The 20,683-nt window shown below is 34.1% G+C and overlaps 1 protein-coding gene across 2 annotated transcripts in view; it reads right to left on the reverse strand.

The window, feature by feature from the left end:
• LOC145248262 (zinc transporter ZIP11-like) overlaps window positions 1-20,683 on the reverse strand; it is a 272,606-nt gene that overhangs the window by 191,880 nt on the left and 60,043 nt on the right. For both annotated transcript variants that reach the window (XM_080110135.1, XM_080110134.1), the window contains 3 exons: window positions 15,422-15,628; window positions 11,946-12,015; window positions 6,432-6,530 (listed from right to left, as the gene is read on the reverse strand). In XM_080110135.1, coding sequence (XP_079966261.1) covers window positions 6,432-6,530; window positions 11,946-12,015; window positions 15,422-15,628 — 376 coding nt within the window. The remainder of the gene's footprint in view (window positions 1-6,431; window positions 6,531-11,945; window positions 12,016-15,421; window positions 15,629-20,683) is intronic.

The raw sequence follows: 20,683 nt of genomic DNA on the forward strand, positions 1-20,683 counted from the left end.
ATTTAAAGTCTGTAAATCAAAAATTCGTTGAGTATATAGGTTGAGAAGTGTCCTCATTTTTTTTATCACTTTTATAGATATATAGACATGCAGTGTTATATACAATTAAAATAAGTAAAAAGAAGTTTATTAATCGGTTTTAGGAAATTTTCTGATTAATTTTTTATTTTTATTGGCTCTACACACATTTTTTTTATGCATTGAGCAGTTTTTAGCTGATATTTTCACAACTCTTTAATTAATTCTTTGCCTGTAAATTTATTTTAAACCATAAAGTAAGAGAGTGAGAAAGAATTTGACAAGATACACGTGAAAAGATCGGAGGTTACATTGACCTAAACTTTATGAGAATAACACTCCACGCATAGGCACCCTTTTTTTTTTTTTTTTTTTTTATTACATTTTCACCCCAAACAAGGCAAATTGCCACTTTGGTGTAGGGGGCTACTATAAGGGGCAGCAACTACTGGGGTACTATGTAGGGATTTGGGCAACAAGGTGTCGGTTCACGTTACACTTGAACTTCTGCACGTCAGTACTGTTGGGGAAGCAGGGACCTGGAATGGAATTCCAGAGTCTTGCGGTTCTGGGGAAGAAACTATTGGAGTAAAAAGATCTTTTACATCTAGGGATCTCTACAGTGTGGGGGTGGGATTTAGCAGCCTGTCGGGTTTGTCGAGGGTGCTCACGTCGTGGGGGCACAAGTGATTGCAGTTCGTCAGAGCATTCACCACTAAAATACTTGTAGAAAAGGCAGAGAGATGCAACATTTCGTCGATGGGACAGAGGCTGAAGCTTAGATGCCAGTTCAGGGCCTATCAGGTTTGCGACTCTCTTTTGAACCTTGTCAAGGAGCGAGAGACTAGTAGCAGATGCACCAGCCCAGATGTGGCAGCAATACTCCATACATGGGGGAATGGTGGCCTTATAGAGGTACAGGATACTTTCGGGTGTTAATAGTTTTCTAGCACGGTAGAGAGAGTCTACCTTTCTTGCAGCGGCCCTGGCAATGCCTTCAATGTAATTGTTCCAACTCATGTTTCCTGTGAACGTTAGGCCAAGGAGTTTGAAAGATGGACTCTCAGATAAAGAGTCGTTGGCCATTGCTATGGGTGGTAGGGAGGGTTTCTTGTAATTATTGAATGAAACTAGTTTAGTCTTGGCAGCATTGAACGTGACCAACCACTTTTGTCCCCATTCCACTACAGATTGGAGGTCTTCCTCTAGTGTTTCTGCCATTTCTTTAGAAATGTGTTCATTCGTCTTCCTGTCGTGTCTGCCATAGAGTGTAGTGTCATCAGCATACATACCCATCTCAGAGGCAATTTTGTCGGGGAGGTCATTTATGAATATCAGGAACAATAGAGGTCCAAGGATAGAACCCTGGGGTACCCCCACATTTATATCATATTGTTTAGATGTACGACCGTCGAGGACAACCTGGATTTTTCTCTTATCTAAGAAGGATTTAATTATGTTAAGTATTCTACCAGTGATACCGTATGATCTGATTTTACTGAGGAGACCCTCATGCCATACCCTGTCAAAAGCCTTAGATATATCTAGAGCTACCGCTCTGCCCTCCCCCGCTTTGTCCAGTGAATGGTATATACGTTCAGAGATCACAGTGAGGATGTCTGCTGTGGAACGGGCTTGTCTAAATCCATATTGTTTGTCAGTCAGTAGTTTAGCATCTGTAAGATGATGGACTAGAGCATGGTTAATTATGGTCTCAAATATTTTGACAAAAAGTGGGAGGAGGCTAATGGGGCGATAATTTGATGGGTCTGTCCTTTCGCCAGAATTCTTGAATACTGGTACAACAGAAGCAGTTTTCCAACAGCCCGGAAAGCAAGCTTCATTAAGGCATTTGTTGTAGAGTTTGGAGAGAACTGGAGCTACTTCGGCTGAGCACTTTTTTAATAGCACCCTTAAAGTGGATATCCATAGTCTGTCAAGACTGAAGGAATCTACCTCCCACGTACATCATACAAATTTTTCTTCATATTTGTTTTTAATCAGAATTATTCTAGATAAGTGTTGGTCTACCTCTTTGAATATTTTTTGCATATTATTTTTTTTCCGTCAATGAGTCAGATACGAAACCCACACCTTATGTTATTAAAGAATTTGCCGAAATTGCTTTTAAATAGATAGATACATTACTGTATTCATATTTTTCCCCCGTCCCAACTCTTACGTAAGTTTATGTCTACTTTTTTTGCATCAATACCAACTAGCATATTAAGAACTTACAGTTTCAAAAACTGGGGGATCGCTTTTCTATATTAATTTAAAGTAGAATCAGCACCCATTTTACAGCCACCTATATTGGAGGGAGGGGATCTTATGACGGGGGGGGGGTAAACAAATTATTACATGAAAATAAATATTACTATATTCATATTTTTTCCAGTCCTAAACATTACGTACATTTACTTTTTACATTTTCTTGCAAAAATTGTTATTGATGGTTGACAAACAGGAGAATGAAATTCGGGTCTCTAATCTCAACAAACAATTTGACATGACAAAGATAATGATGTGTAAATTATCTTCAAAAACAAAAGATGCACTAAAGATATGGCTAAAAGAATGACTATATGTTGATGAAGCAAAGACTCTTAAGTGTTGAAGAAGTGATGACATGGATTGATAAAAGACAATTTCTAGGGCAGGTTAACAGATGAATCGGACTGACATTAATTTAAATGGGAAAAATTGTTTTCATTCATAGGCAATTTGGTTCATAGTCAACGAATGAATCTAGTTTGTGATTCAGGGTACTACTGTAGTTGCAGCATTTTAGGTTTTTTTTTTTTTTTTTGTTTTTTTATTACATTTTCACCCCAAACAAGGCAAATTGCCACTTTGGTGTAGGGGGCTACTATCAGGGGCAACAACTACTGGGGTACTATGTAGAGATTTGGGCAGCAAGATGTCGGTTCACGTTACACTTAAACTTCTGCATGTCAGTACTGTTGGGGAAGCAGGGACCTGGAATGGAATTCCAGAGTTTAGCGGTTCTGGGGAAGAAACTATTGGAGTAAAAAGATCTTTTACATCTAGGGATCTCTACAGTGTGGGGGTGGGATTTAGCAGCCTGCTGGGTGCTCACGTTGTGGGGGCACAAGTGACTGCAGTTCGTCAGAGCATTCACCACTAAAGTACTTGTAGAAAAGGCAGAGGGATGCAACATTTCGTCGATGGGACAGAGGCTGAAGCTTAGATGCCAGTTCAGGGCCTATCAGGTTTGCGACTCTCTTTTGAACCTTGTCAAGGAGCGAGAGACTAGTAGCAGATGCACCAGCCCAAATGTGACAGCAATACTCCATACATGGCCGAATGGTGGCCTTATAGAGGTACAGGATACTTTCGGTGTTAGTAGTTGTCTAGCGCGGTAGAGAGAGCCCACCTTTCTTGCAGCGGCCCTGGCAATGCCTTCAATGTAATTGTTTCAACTCATGTTTCCTGTGAACACTAGGTCAAGGAGTTTGAAAGATGGACTCTCAGATAAAGAGTCGTTGGCCATTGCTATAGGTGGTAGAGAGGGTTTCTTGTAATTATTGAATGAAACTAGTTTAGTCTTGGCGGCATTGAACGTGACCAACCATTTTTGTCCCCATTCCACTACAGATTGGAGGTCTTCCTCTAGTGTTTCTGCCATTTCTTTAGAAATGTGTTCATTCGTCTTCCTGTCGTGCCTGCCATAGAGTGTAGTGTTATCAGCATATATACCCATCTCAGAGGCAATTTTGTCGGGGAGGTCATTTATGAATATCAGGAACAATAGAGGTGCAAGGATAGAACACTGGGACACCCCCGCATTTATATCATATTGTTTAGATGTATGATCGTCGAGGACAACCTGGATTTTTCTCTTATCTTAGAAGGATTTAATTATGTTAAGTATTCTACCAGTGATACCGTATGATCTAATTTTCCTGAGGAGACCCTTGTGCCATACCCTGTTAAAAGCCTTAGATATATCTAGAGCTAACGTTCTGCCCTCCCCCGCTTTGTCCAGTGAATGGTATATACGTTCAGAGATTACAGTTAGGATGTCTGCTGTGGAACGGGCTTGTCTAAATCCATATTGTTGGTCAGTCAGAAGTTTAGCATCTGTAAGGTGATGGACTAGAGCATGGTTAATTAAGGTCTCAAATATTTTGACAAAAAGTGGGAGGAGGCTAATGGGGCGATAATTTGATGGGTCTGTCCTTTCGCCAGAATTCTTGAATACTGGTACAACAGAAGCAGTTTTCCAACAGCCCGGAAAGCAAGCTTCATTAAGGCATTTGTTGTAGAGTTTGGAGAGAACTGGAGCTACTTCGGCTGAGCACTTTTTTAATAGCACAGCTGGGATGAGATCGGGTTCACATGCTTTTGAAGTGTCAAGGTGTTTAATTTGATGGCATGCACCTGAGCAGGGGTGATTTTCCGATCGTCTAGTGTGGCATCTGTCCGCATAGGAAAGTCAGGTAGGGGTGGTTGGAAGGGTCCAGTGTGGAGTTTGAGGCAAACCGACTGGCAAGCATGTTAGCCTTGTCGGTTGCTGAAAAGACAACCTTGTGATTGTTGGTTAGCGGGGGAAATTGTTGATTGCTCATTATTTACTACACTGTTGTAGATTTTCCAGAAGTCTCGAGTTCCTAGTTTTTGTGGTTCGATGCGCTTTTTAGTGGTTTCCGTAAATTCTCTCTTAGTTGTCGCTATTTCTTTCTTTACGTTATTTCTAGCTTCTATATACTTCAGTCTGTTTGAACTGGACTTATGTCGGTTAAATCTACGGTATGCATGCTGCTTTTGAGCAATGGCAGTTACGCAAGTCGACGTAAACCATTGGGGAGAGTGGGGCTTACTATAAAATTTCTGCACCGGAACATGCGCTTCGATTGCAGTTTTGAACCAGTCAGTGGTCTCGTTTGCACACTGTTCAACAGGGGGAGAAAAAATATTTCTCCATGCGGCATCTCTGATTAGTTCCCTGATGGCTTCCCAGTCAGCCTTTTTATAATATCTCGTTGTTTTGAGCACTGACTTTTCAGTTTTGGCTCTAGAGTTTAGGGCGATTTCAACCATTATCACTGCATCCCGAGGGAGACATAGTCAAAAAATGAATTAAAGTTTGTGATGCAAGGTACCATTGCAGTTGCAACGTGGCAGTTACGTGATTATTTCTATTTTGATGCAAATACACTATTATAGTGAAATCTGTAGAGATCAGGGTTAACCAATCTTGTAGCTTTTATAATGCTGTTCAAAACTCCAACCTCAAATTGAGACAACAAATACTGAGTTACAATATATACAAAGAATATATTTTATTAAACGAACAAAGTAAAAATAACAAGAGAGTGTGTGTGTGTGTGTGTGCACACATAAGCATGCTTTTTAACTTGCAATGTTTGTTGTATGTTCATTGTGGGCATATGTATGAACAGGAAAAGTGTTTCGATAAGTTCATAGTGAGTGCGTGTGTGTCTAGTGTTCATGCAAGTTCGTTAATGTAGTTACTTTGAGAAAGGATGTATTTTCGTTTTATCTTAAAATGAAGGTATCGCCTGTCAAGGCAAATGAAAAGTGCATCTGACTACATCAGAGATTTAAACAAACAGAGAGAAAGAAATAGAGGAAAATATGAACTAGGAAGTAAAGACATCACCTGTCAGATAGATCGAAAACTACAACAAGGGCAAATATCCAGTGCATTATTAAGTAATGTGCATGTGAGTGCAACATCCCTATTCGCGTATCAGTTTGAAAAGCATATGTCTATAAATCCGAAATTTTTAATATTGAATTTTAAGGCCTTTACTTAATTGTTATGTTATAGTAACGAATATATCCAAACATTATGAAAAATGATAAAGTACAAAAAAAATTATTAACAAAAACATTTTCCGATAAAAATTACCATGAATAAAATGTTTGGCTAAAAAAAAAAAAAAAAAAAAAAAAAACACCAGAGAATTCCAAGAGGAGGTAAATACCATCTAATTAAATACAATTTTTTAAATAAATTGTGAATTTTGCCTTGTTTTTAGCATAACGGAGTCACTTACCTTGTTATTATATCATGTGTTCCCAAAGAAATATGGCAAAAGTTTTTACAATAAAGATCAAAATCTCATGTTTTTTGCTATTAAATAATACAGTAAGATTTGAGTATTTCTTACATACAAATTAGTAGATGATATTGTTTTTGGTTGAAATTGACACAAAAAAGTCAGTAGATACCATTATTTTTTTTAAATCAATGTTTTCGTTTTCCGAATGTTGCTATTATAGTGCAGTTGCACTTCTACTTTTAATAAACTTTATTAATCAATAATCCTTTAGAATCTGAATGTAACTGCTTAGATGCACACAGTCATTTTCAGCACAGAGAAATAAAACTTATAAAATAAAAAAATTTAAATAAAACTCACCAGAAGCATTTTAATATTGAAAAACCAGCTCCTCGTAAAGGCAAACTTACTGCTAAACCTTCTGGGAAATTTTGAATACCAATACCAATTGCCAAATTTCTGGAAATAAAATGAAATAAACTTCTATTAAACATCAAATGGAATACAATTTTAATTATACTACAAAATGATTTATGATAAACCTTGCCTACGAGATGACTCGGTTTTTGCAAAGGTAAGTTCAATATCCACATGAATATTATGAAACGTCAGCTGTCCATCTGATACAGACTTAAAAACTGCTGCTGGACTTATATCCAAATTAATGCACATATATGCTATATAAAGTTAACTTACTTCGACTCTGAAAATTAATCAAAACATGTATGCACTTACGTAATCACTTTACTGTAGAGATACCGAGACACTGGAAAGCCTTCTACTCTCACAGTTCTTCTCTTGAAATGCTAAACTGTTTGCTGCTTCCCTGACAGTACTAACATGTTGAAATTTCAATGTAATGTGAATGACAGTCAAAATCTCTGAAACATATATGCACAATAAGCATACCTTCAAAAAGCTTCAAGACTTTTTTTTTGTACAGGCATTTAAAATTGTCGTAGACTTTTGAAAACCCAGTATCTTACTGCTATACATCTTATGAGATGACTGACCAATTTTTATGATTTCAGATTCAAATGAACAGCTACAGCAGGAATTGGAATACAACCTGCTAAAACCTGATTGACACAACTGGTGAATTTCAAAAATGCAATCTGGACGTGAGGACACTTTAGAAGAATGATATGCAATATAATTCAATTTTAAACTTAGAAAAAAATGCCAAAGAAACATATGGAATGCTTCAGACTGCTTTTGGACCATCTTGCATGAATCGAGCATCATTTTTGAGTGGCATAAGAGATTCAAGGAAGGCAAGGAGTCTGTGAGAGATGATGAGATGTGAAAGGAGTAAGAACACCAAATTTGATTGGCCAAATAAAGAATTTCATGGATAAGGACTGTCGTGTGTCTATAGAGACAATAAGTGCATAGTTTGATGTTAGTGTGGGAACTGTACACACAATTATTTGTGAGGAACTAAAGATGTGGAAGATTTGTGCGAAGTCTGTCCCAAGGTTGCTCAAAGAAGATCAGAAAGAAAAACGTTATCATGACAGCAAGTAGATGGTTGAGCGGATCAATTCAGATCCGGTAGTTCTTGATACTCTTGTGACCTGTGATCAAAGCTGTATTTGCTCTGATCCAGAGACGAAGAGACAGAGTTCCCAGCGGAAGCATGCTCTCCCAATCCCAACAAGACCAGTCAGAGCAAATCTCCCCAGAAACTTGTGATGAGCCTTTTTATTTTTGACAGCACAGGCATGATCTATATACACTGGGTTCCCACTGGACAGAGAGTCAACAAGGAATACTATGTTGAGGTTTTAAAGGAGTTCAGGAAGAGATTCCGTTGGAAGAGGCCAGCACTCTTTAAATCAGTTCAATTTCCCCTAGGACAATGCGCCAGTCTACAACTCCATCCTTGTCACAGACTATTTTGACCAAGATGAGCATCAATACAGTTCCTCATCCTCCCTATAACCTGAAAGGTCCTTGTTTATGGTTTGACTACAGCCATAATTTTTAAAATATGTCAGTTTAAGCAAAACCAATAATACCTAAAAATAGCAGTATATCCAAAGATTACGAAATATGCTCGAGCAGAACACCTATAAGCTTTAAAAAAAATGCATAGATATTATACCTATTTACAAGACAGAGTTAGACACCAGGGTCGTTTTTTAACATGGAGAAAAGGTACAAAAATAAAAAAATTGTCTCAGTCATGAAGGACTGCTCCTTCACCGAAAGAGAACAAGAAATGGAAGTGCAGCATCTGAAGAACAGATACTACACTTCATGCCACCACTAATGTTTCAGACTCCAAAAATAAGGGAGACAATTCAATTTCTCCGTTTTCGGCCATATTCCTATTATTAGACAACAGCAAAATATACAATTCCGTAAAAAATACTTATGTATAAAACATTAGTAAAACATTGGTAAAATTTTGTAATTTTTGGATATGTTATTATTTTCCAGATGCATATTAAGTAAACAAGCCAAAAACTATATGGTCTCCCGACTGATGCCTTGAATTTTAGGAGAAAAATAAAAATTAGTCCCAAAAGGTGTGTTTTTATCTCTAAAACACCCTGGGGCTCAAGCCCCAGAATTTTCCTAGGGTCAAATATTACGTTTCCAGATGTATATCGATTTGATCTTGCTTTTGAGTAATTTTCAGAAAAGATTCAGTCTCGAAAAGTGCTATTTTCGGCCATTTTGACCCCTTTTGATCCCCCCCCCCATTTTGATGCAACTAGAATTTTTATAAAAAAATCCAAGAATGTTACATTTCTCCCCTTAGATAGTTCTAACTTCATACAAAATTTCAGAAATATGTAATCAGTAGTTATTGAGAATTTTGGGAACGAACAGACAAATAGACGATAGTGAATTCTAAGGTCCAAATCCGCCTAAGTCGGTGGACCAATAATATTGTTTTTTTGCTTTAAAAGACATATTTTAAAAAATTACTGCTATAACAAACACTGTCTGAAATGTTTGAATTTTCAAATGAAATATCATACCACTTTAAAGCGCCTTCCTCCCCTAATACTTTATACTGTCAAATTCCAAAAGTAGACATGCACAGACAATATATATTTGGCTCCACTGATCTGGTATTTTTCAGAAACCAGAGTGCTGAAATATTCTCATTCAACACGAAACCATTTGTAGCTTCATGCTATCCAATCTGTAGTCTTTGCAGAGATACGAGGTGCCTTCAATAAGTTTCCAGACTTTTTTTGTACAGGCATTTAAAAAGGTAAGTTCAATATGTATATGAATATCATGAATTGTCTGCTGTCCATTTGATATTGATTTGCAAACTACTGTTGGATTTTTTTTTTTTTTACAAAGGAGGCACCACTTATCAAGGCCCAGAGGCTCCTCAAGGATAAGGGTTAAAGAATGTACAGTAGTCAAAGGGACAATATCATAGGAATCGTTAGTAATGTAAATTTGGTAAATTGAATTATCATCAAGAACTTGTTTATGTTGGACTTGAAGATAACCATTTTGTAGTCAGCAGGCAAGCAGAAGAGAGTGGGTGGGGGATCTATGGAATTTAATTTTACTTATTATTATTATCAGCAGTGGAAATTTTTCTTTTAAACAAAATCAAATAAAAAAGAGGAATCGTTGTTTTGAAAACAACCACAAATTTTTTAAATTCTGATTCCCCAAAAATGTTCCGATTTTTCCAATTCATTGTCCCAATACTAATATATATATACTAGCAAAAGTACCCATCGTTGACTGGGTTAAAAAACAGCCTACAGAAAATGGACTCCGATTTGTTTTTTGTTTTTTTTACATAGGAATCACCACATTATCAAGGCCAAGAGGCCACTCAAGGATAAGGGTTAAAGAGTGTACAGTAGAAATTGGACAATATAGTAATCATTAGTAATGAAAATTTGGAAAATTTGATAACTTATATGGAACGGCTCATCAAGAACTTATTTACATTAGACTTGAAGACAACCATATTGTAGTCAGCCGGAAAGAATGAAAACGGAAGACAATTCCACAGATGTGCAGTTCTAAGAAAGAAGCTTTGTTCATGGAATCTATGTTTAGGTTTAGGCACAGATAAAGAGTGGGGGGAATTATTGATAGTGTTTACAGCTAGACGAGTGTTTCTTGTGAAAGTTTAGCGAGGAGGGACCATAGATTGAAGCTCAGTCGAACACTTTCCATGAAAATAACGATACATCAGAGAAACTCGCAACATCTCTTCTGTGAGATAGAGGTTGCAAGGAAGAGAAAAGGACATCTCCTACGAGGCTACAAAGTCTATTTTGAACTCTATCAAGGCAGGACAAATCCTTTCTAGCAGCTCCTGCCCAGATGTGGCAACAGTATTCCAACCTTTATGAAAGTATGATAGCTTATGAAAAGGAAGGGTTGTAAAGAGATAGCTTCGAATTTGGGGGTATCAAAACTAAAGCAAAATATGATGAAAGTAAAAATAAAATAGATAAACCCCATAATTTATTATACCATACCTGTTTACACTGAAACACTTATCACAATATTCTGTGGATCTATATTAAAAAAACCTTGTTAAACTTTATGACATATTTCCATTCTATGGAGGTCAGGCGCGAACGAACACCCCATAATTTTATTATACCATATTTCTTCAAACTGAAACATAATTATCAAAGTATATTTACGTAGATATAAATATGAAAAGTCTTTATTAATGTTTGTGTCTATTTCCATTCTATGGAGGCCAGGCGCGAACGCAGACCCGACAATTTTATTATACCATCCCTATTTAAGTTAAAACATACTTATCAAAGTATTATTATGTACATCTATATCAAAAACACTTGTAAACGTTTTTTCTTTTCATTTTTACTTTTTTTATTTTCATACTTTGTGGACCAGGTGCGAACACAGCCCCCACAATTTTAATGAACCACCGTTCTGCCAGATCAAATATACCCATTCCTGTGTCTTGATACATCTTCTATTATTATATGTGATCAGTTTTCTAGAATAGTCAACCATATAGGAGCCTGTTCGTGACCAAACACACGCACACACAGACATTCAGCTTTATATTATAGATATTTGCTGTGTTTGATCTACATAAGCTTGTTGACACAAGTCAAACAACTCAAATATATATTAGCTCTACAAATACCTATTTTAACATTGAGTACTATTGAATCTTAATACGAGGGGCATTTGAAAAGTAATGTGCCCCCCCCCTATTTTTTATTCTGCTTGAATGGATCAGAGAGGATTGAAAATTTCATTGATATGATGACTGAACTTATGCATTCATGACCTGAAAGTTTCATTTCTATGTTGCAGATACTGACGGTGTGAAACTCTAAGAAAGCAACTCATGTCATGTACGCCAGTCAAAAGCAGAGATGCATCATTGAATTCCTGGCAAAAGTGCATTGAGAATAGTGGTGACTATGTAGAAAAATAAATTATGGAGTACAAAAGTCCAAAGTGATCAAGGCTTCAGAAAGAGTATTACAACTTTGTACCGATATCTCACTGTCCCCCTCCTCCCCCCATCTGAATCCATTGGACTACTTCGTTTGGTCATACGTCGAGAACATCACTAAAATAACCTCCCACAACAACAGTCAGCCTGATCACCGCCATCCATTAAATACTCACCGAGTTCCTGCCGACGTTTATGGAAAAGGCATGCTCCCAGTTCCAGACCTATATCGAAGCAGTGATTGAGGCTGAAGGCGGCTACATTGAAAAGATGTCAACTCTAGTATATGATCAAGTTATTTGAATTTATTTTTTCGATAAAAGTTTTAAAATAAAACTGTAGTGTTGTTTTTTTTTTAAGGGCGGCAGTTTTATCGTTTAATCCTGTAGATTTTCACACAAAAAAATGTTGAAAAACAAATTGCTTCTTACCGGGCACTTTCAAATGTTGCAGATTTACTTTTTCCTATTGCACCAAAACCGACTCCAACTGCAAGACCCTCTAGAAACAAAAAAAAAAAAAAAAAAAAATGATCTAATTCATTTAATAAAAAAAATTATACACATTTGGTTTTCTAAAATTTTCAAATTAATCTTACAAAATATCGTTTTCAAAGAGATGACCAAGCTCCAATTCAAAATTCATGCCAACCAAGCAAGCACATTAATTTCAAACTACAACAATCATAAATAACATACTTTTCTCTCTCCATGGGGGGGGGGCTGACCCCTCGGGGTTAATGCCACCAACATCCACTGCTCTGGCATTTTTAAAGAAGAGAACAACATCTTGAAAAAGATACCTTACACTGAAAGTCTCAGGGAAAAAAAAATTTAATCATTTAATAAAAAAATTATGCCATTATTTGTTTGTTTGTTTTTGTTTTTTTTAGTATTGTAATTTAATTTGAACCTTTGTTTTTTTAAAGTACTTCAATTTAATTTGAAAGTTTTTGAAAAATTTTAAATTGAAATACGTATGAAATACGTTTTAAAGCCAAACTACAATGCAATAAAAAATAGTTACTTGTTTAAAAGATACTCTTTTTTAAACACTACCTTGAATTTCAAATCGTGTTGCCAAACACTTCTTCTGGCATTTCGAAAACAACACCGCAGATAACAGCACGCAGATTATTCATTAACATAGTCATTTCTTTTTTTTTTTTGCATGGTGCAGAACTCAAATTTACATATGTTAAGGTGTAAAAGCACTGTCTATTCATTTTCACCAGGATTTGATATTCTCTGGGGACTTTTGGAGCTAAATGGGGGGGGGCTGAACTTAGTCATTTTTTTTAATGCCTCGTTTACTTTGCACTCACGGGGGACCATGCATGCTTCAGTTGTTTTTTTTTTCATCAACTTAACATCATGGCGAGGAAAAAAAGAAAAAAAGATAAAATTCTGACGAAGCAGTATAACAATTTTAAACAAGTAAATACTTGTTTATTCTTTATTGCATTGTAGTTTGGCTTTCAAGCGTATCTCATACGTATTTCAATTTAAAATTCAATCAACGCATCTAGCACGGAAAACACTTCCATGAATTTTTAGAAAAATTTTCAAATTAAATTAAAATACTTTAAATAAAAAACTAAAAAACAAATATTCAAATAATTATACAATCGCTAGCGTTTTAATAAGTTTATATGCTTATTTATCAGCAGCAATGTAGTATCCATATAAAATGGGCCTACAATTTCAGTTTTTTTTAATTCATAAAAAATCAGGTTCTCTTCAAGAATTTGTGAATGGTCTAAGGGAGATGTTCATTTTACTAAGAAATTCATTCATTTTTTTCATGCCAGAATTTAGGACGCTTATCGTAGCCCCGCCGTCGACTCAGCAAATGACAGCGGGATCTACTCAAACAGAATATTGGTGCGCAGCCCCAACTGTAAAACCCAGTTGCGCATGCGGCTGTTTAAAGTTTGTTTCAGCTGCGCGCACATCGCCTTTCTATACCCACGCAAATTTCGTGGGCATATAAATTAAAACTGTCTTTCCACGCAGACGTCTTTTAAAACATCTTACGTCACAAAGATGTTTTTTTTTTCATCCAATCAGATTACGAAGAAAAATTTAACAAATATTTTTTTCGGACAGTGTTCATGGAACCGGCTTGAAATCTATAAATAGTGCATTTTGCGCCCAAATCAGTCGACCTCAGCCAGCATGCTGTAAACATCATCATCGATTCCGTCCCTGGACGTTAAACACACACACACACACACGATAATTAATTTTCCACGGAAATGGACATTTTACCTTTTTCTATCTCTCTGTTAAAGTAAGCAATGGACTTTTATGTTGGTTAATTATTCCTAAAACAAGACTGGTTATTTCTAACTGAGTACTTTTACTTTTCTACTTCATTTCATTTTATTACCTCAGTCGCAGGAAGAGACTCAATTAAGAAAAAAACTTTCTTGCCTTCTCTTTTCATTTAATATCGATTTTGAGAAAATAAATTTTGTATAAAATTTATTCTCAGCCCTGGTCATCTTTGTTTGATTGTTCAACTCCATTTTACACTTTATTTTAATTTTTATTTTTTGAGTTTGCAGGCCTAACATCGACACAACACGCTAAACATAATGCAACTTCAAGGAATTATAAAAGAAAGATGCAACTAGTCTTTTTTTATGTGTTTGTTTTTAAACAAAGAAAAAAAACATTTTTTTATGGTTTCATTCTTAGTGATTAATGTTATCAAAATTATAGTCACAGCTAATTTTTTAAAACAATAAACATTCATATAAAAAAATAGTCACGTTGCCTTTTTCTTAAAAATAAATTCCTTTTTTTTTGCGCTGTTTTGTTTTTTTAATTAAATAAAATCTTTCTTTTATTACAATTTTACAGTTTTAGCGTCCTAAATTCTCGTATGGAAAAAAATGACCGAATTTTATTAAAATGGAGTTATCTCCCTTATACCAATTTTAGAAGAGCGCCAAAAATTGATTTGCTATTGAAGAATTGTAAAACAGCAATGAAAATTTTAAAAACTAACAAAAAAAAGCGATATTTTAAAGGGAGGCAAATTGATTATCCTTTAAAGGGAGATAACAACTTAACTATTATCTCCCTTATCTTAAGATTTTTTTTTTTAACAAAAGGTTTAAAATAATATTTCTGTAAACATTCATTTGAAAAGATTTTATAGTTCCTCCTCACGAAGGCTAAGTAAGACACAAGATCGGTTCTTAATGTAGAAAAACTCTCAAAATAGTAGGACTCTGAATTGAGGCAAAAATTTTAATTCTCTTAGTCTTAAAGGACTTCTTCACTAGGTGTATCAGAATTTTTGTAGGAATTTTTGACACCCCTAACACGAAACTGCGAATAAAATATAAGAAACTCGTAATTTCTCTTTTAAAAATGGGTTGTTTATTTTCTTTATGGATTATACTTCCAAAATAAACTATTAAAGTTGTATAAAAGTACTAGAAATATTATTTTTTTTATTTTTTAAAAAACAGTAATAAAATTAATTGAATTTTACAAGTTCAGTATTTTCCAATTTTTAAACTTTAAAAATCTATCAAAATTTTTCTATTGATTCTATTTTTACGATATTTTCAGGGTCAATGTGAAATTTTATGCTCTTTCTAATAAACCCAATATAATATTTTAGACTAACGTGTATGGTTTCATGGAGTGTATGGTTTCATGGCGTGTATGGTTTCATAGCATGTATGGTTTCTTGGAGTGTATGGTTTCATGGAGTGTATGGTTTTATATAGTGCAGGGTTTCATGGAGTATATGGTTTTATATAGTGTATGGTTTTATATAGTGTATGGTTTTATGGAGTACATGGTTTTATATAGTGTATGGATTCATAGAGTGTATGGTTTTATATAGTGTATGGTTTTACTAAGCTAGAGAGAAATTAAAGGCTTACCTGGAATATTGTGAATTGTAACTGCAACAATTAATAAAAGAATCCTCTTCCAACTGGCTGCTGCAGATCTGTCAGAAATACTGAGATCAAGATTCTGACTAGATTCCGAGGAAGATGGATTTATGAGGGTAGATGATTCGCCATTGACAGCAGGCCGCCGACGTTGCATTATATACTGTTGGGTGTCTTCCATTGTTATGCTGGAAGCTTAAGAAATAAAAATATATAAGTAAAAACAAAGATAGAGATGACAAAATTTGAGGAAATGGCAGAAAAGGACAGAGCTGGCAAGAAACAGTGGAAGCAGATGAGGTAAGTGAGAACTATCATGAACAATCTAAAAAAAATTAAAAAAACAAAAAAACACCCATCTAGCTACAACTATTAAGTTTCCCTCACTCTATCTGTGCATAAATCTAAATGCAAATTCCATGAACAAAACTTCTTTCCTAGAAATGACTGCCTGTGGAACTGTTCAACTAACCTGTTCTCCAGCTGACTACAATATGGTCGTCTTCAAGTCTAATGTAAACAAGTTCTTGTTGAAATTCCCCTCTAAATAATCCATTTCTACTCCATTTCCACCACTAACTATTAATGTGTTGTTGCCTATGAACTACTGTACACTCATTAATTCTTAAGCTTTATTCTCGAGTGGCCTTCGGGCCTTGATAAGTGATTTCTACCAAGGACTTCCCATCTTAGAATGTGATACCACGTGGCCGTTTCCAAGCAGAGTACAACATGGTTGTTTTCAAGTCTAATATTAACAAATTCTTGTCAAGCAACTTGAATAATTAAATTCTAATCATTTAATCCATTATTTAAAATCCTCTCATGTTCATTGACAACTGCTACTACTGCAAATTTATCGTCACTTGTTCGCCCAACCTTGAAAGTTGAACACTTAGGTCACTGACTTGGTCGAACGACTTCTCTTCACTTAATTCAATCCATTGCCAATTATTCTGTTAACCTACGATGTTTCAAGTCTTGCTTGATTTTATCAGTCAACTTCTTTCTAGGTTGACCTCTTGGACAGGCTCCAAGGACATCAAAGGTTATGATTCTTCTTGGTCACTTGTTGACTGCCAGGAGTTGGATGTGGTCAAACCATCTCAGTCTATTCCAGCGTAGGAATACTGAATTGAGATCAAGCCTGGTTCCCAGCTTATTGAGAGGGAATTCGATCAGATGTTCTTGAGTGGCTATTAGGTTTTGATAAGCGGTAATTCAGTAGTATTAAAAAAAAAAAATGATTCTGCTGTGAAATGTTTACCTGGATGTCACATGTGTAAGACATGTCACAATTTTTTTTCATTTGTTTTTTAAATTAACGTGAATGTAACCAGTGATGTTTTGATAGTTAAATGAGGATAAATAGATATTTTGGTAAAACTGGATTATTTCACCTTATGGCCGCTTATTATTATTAACTAAGATTGGGTGAATTCTGAAAGAGTAATGGATAGAGAGGGGGAATATATATTTTATATATTTTTTTATTTATTTATAAACATATTTTTATACATCCCCCCTCCATCCAGTATTCTTGTGTCTTTTATTGAGTCAGTGAATAACTGTAACGATACAATCAAATTTGTGTGCAGAGTTTATATTAAGTCTTTAATTATCGAAAGACTTTAGAAGCAAATTGAGGGTGAATTTTAATTACGAATCATACAAACAAAGCATAAACAACTAAATTTTTAGTTGATTTTTCCTTTTAATTCTTTATATATATATATATATATATATATATATATATATATATATATATATAGTGTGTGTGTGTATTAGTGTTGGGACGATTAATCAGAATCGGGAATTGGAAAAAAAATCGGGATATTTGAGGGTATTGGAATCGGTATCGGAACAATTTGTACAGATTTTCCAATGCCAAAACGATTCTTTTAATTGTCTTTTTTATTTGATTTTGTTTAAAGCTAAATCTTCCATTGCTAGTAATAATGATAAAATAATAAATATTTATTGATTTTAAACCAGCAGTGAAGCTAAAATCGATAGATCGTCCCACACAAGTATATTTTTACGTTTACAGAAAATATTTGCACATTTAACATGTGTGTTTATACAATAATTAAAGAAAAAATACAAATTATATAGTTAAGTATTTAGAGATTTATAAAGAATCGGAATCAATAATTGTATCAGAATTGGGAAAAATATTGGCATCGTCCCATCACTAATATATATATGTAAAAATGTATAAAAAAAGAATACAAAAAGTATAAAAGTTCATGACTTTTCTTTATTCGTTTTCTATTGTTGACTTGCAGGAATACAAAATATTATTATGAAAAAAAATTTTTAAATTTTTTACAAGTACATAATTTTCGACTGATCCTTTGGTCTTCATCAGTTTAGTAAAAGTGATGAGCATGCATGAATGAAGAGGAGAAAAAAAGAGGAAGGAGGAGAAGGTACAGCCAATAAGAAGGTGCCACATCAGTCTTAGATCAATCTTAAATACATATAAGTATGTGCATACTCACATGCACACAATACTTATAAAAAAGATTAAAAATTAAACAGTAAATAAATATAAAAGAAATGCGCATTTAACTAATATTTTCAATTTCAACAATAGTATTTATTCCAAGAGGGAACAAAAATCTATATATAGGCAACATTTTTTTCTCTTAGGCATATTACATGAAATAGTAATTACATGAAATAGTAATAACATCCTGAATTGTTTGTAAAGTTATTAAAATAATTAACCAACAAAAAAATAAAATAAACGAGAAAAAAAAATTTGTTCAAAACCAGTTAGATTAATCTATCTCTGACGATGAATCCAGAAGGATTGGAAAGTTTCTCTCTTCTCTCTCTCTCTTGCAAACGTCTGTCATGACTGACAATGCTACAGTGGTCAAAACTATGGCATCTTGGATTGATGTATTTTCAGTTTTTTTAGGTTTTCCATCTCATTTCTTTCTTTCTCAGCATAAATTTTGGCTCACCAGGCATCCTTATCCTGGGATAATGCTGTCCATTGTTCACATTCCACACTGAAATCCCCGAGATCTCGCTTTAGCACATCCTTGAATCTGAGATGTGGATGACCAACAGATCGGGTACCCTCTTTCAAAACACTATGTAATACATTGTGAGGAATGCATTCACATGACATTCGGTTTACATGGCCTGCTCACCGAAGTCTCATAAACATAAGTCTTGAGGAAAGTGCATGCAAACATGTCCGTCTGAAGAACTTTTTGTTTGTCATTCTGTCCTTCCATGACACGCCAATGGTTGATCAGAGACATCTTGTATGGAAGGCACTAACCCTGGACTCTTGAGGATGATATGCAGACCATGTCTCAGCCCCATTGAGAAGGACACTTAACACACACACTTCTTACACATGAGCTCTCATCTTGATGATCAGATGTTTGTTCTTCCAAACGCGCTGCGTAAGCCTCCCAAATGTGATAGAGGCTAGGCCAAGCCGCATACTAAGTTCGGAGTCAAGAGTAATGTTTTAGTGATGGTTGCACTATGGTATATGAATTTATCCACATTCTCCAGGGTTGTATTATCTGTTGTAAAATTAACACTCTCTGATGATTGGGAGAGGATGACGGTCATGGTCAGGTCACCGGCAACTAAACTGGTTCCCCCACCAGACTTGTTTGGTGAGGAGGGTGGCTAGTCTCCCAGAAGGATTGAAAAGTACTTGGACTTTCCATAAATATGGTGATTACATCAGCCAGTTCCTGCCAGAAGTGAAAAACGTGATTCAGAAGTTGGAAAAGATAAAAAATATAATTAATAGACAAAAAAAAAATATTTTATTTAATGAAATATTATATATATACTAGCTTCCTGGCCCAGCATTATCTGGAGTCTTTACTTACCTTTCCACTTCTGTTAACTATGCCTTCCTTAAAGCAAATGAATTTTTTTATATGATTTTCTAAATTAAATTGAATTATATAGTATCGTTTGACAGTTATATTATTAACTGAAATTACTGAGAAAGTAAGGAGAGTGGAAAAGGGAGAGGATAGGCAGAAACAAAAGCCATGCAGGAAGAGAAAATAGATATAAAGGAAATAGATATAAAGAAAATAGATATAAAGGAAATAGATATAAAGGAAATAGATATAAAGGAAATAGATATAAGAAAATAGATATAAGGAAATAGATATAAAGGAAATAGATATAAAGGAAATAGATATAAAGAAAATAGATATAAAGAAAATAGATATAAAGAAAATAGATATAAAGAAAATAGATATAAGAAAATAGATATAAGAAAATAGATATAAGGAAATAGATATAAAGGAAATAGATATAAGAAAATAGATATAAAGAAAATAGATATAAAGAAAATAGATATAAAGAAAATAGATATAAAGAAAATAGATATAAAGAAAATAGATATAAAGAAAATAGATATAAAGAAAATAGATATAAAGAAAATAGATATAAAGAAAATAGATATAAAGAAAATAGATATAAAGAAAATAGATATAAAGAAAATAGATATAAAGGAAATAGATATAAAGAAAATAGATATAAAGGAAATAGATATAAAGGAAATAGATATAAAGGAAATACATATAAAGGAAATAGATATAAAGAAAATAGATATAAAGAAAATAGATATAAAGAAAATAGATATAAAGAAAATAGATATAAAGAAAATAGATATAAAGAAAATAGATATAAAGAAAATAGATATAAAGGAAATAGATATAAAGGAAATAGATATAAAGGAAATAGATATAAAGGAAATAGATATAAAGGAAATAGATATAAAGGAAATAGATATAAAGGAAATAGATATAAAGGAAATAGATATAAAGGAAATAGATATACAGGAAATAGATATAAAGGAAATAGATATAAAGGAAATAGATATAAAGGAAATAGACATAAAGGAAATAGACATAAAGGAAATAGACATAAAGGAAATAGACATAAAGGAAATAGATATAAAGGAAATAGATATAAAGAAAATAGATATAAAGGAAATAGATATAAAGGAAATAGATATAAAGGAAATAGATATAAAGGAAATAGATATAAAGGAAATAGATATAAAGGAAATAGATATAAAGGAAATAGATATAAAGGAAAGATATCATTGAAAACAAAAAGGGTTACTAGAGAAAAAAAATATTATTTCAAATTTAACATTGCAAGGAACAGAAAAGATTAGGTCTTATCCAAAAGTCAATCAAAATTAAATATATATATTAGTATTTGTATAGTTAGTGTTTCCTAGAT

Source organism: Euprymna scolopes, chromosome 26, assembly GCF_053919585.1.
Source record: "Euprymna scolopes isolate OS-2025 chromosome 26, ASM5391958v1, whole genome shotgun sequence".
NCBI lineage: Eukaryota > Metazoa > Mollusca > Cephalopoda > Sepiida > Sepiolidae > Euprymna > Euprymna scolopes.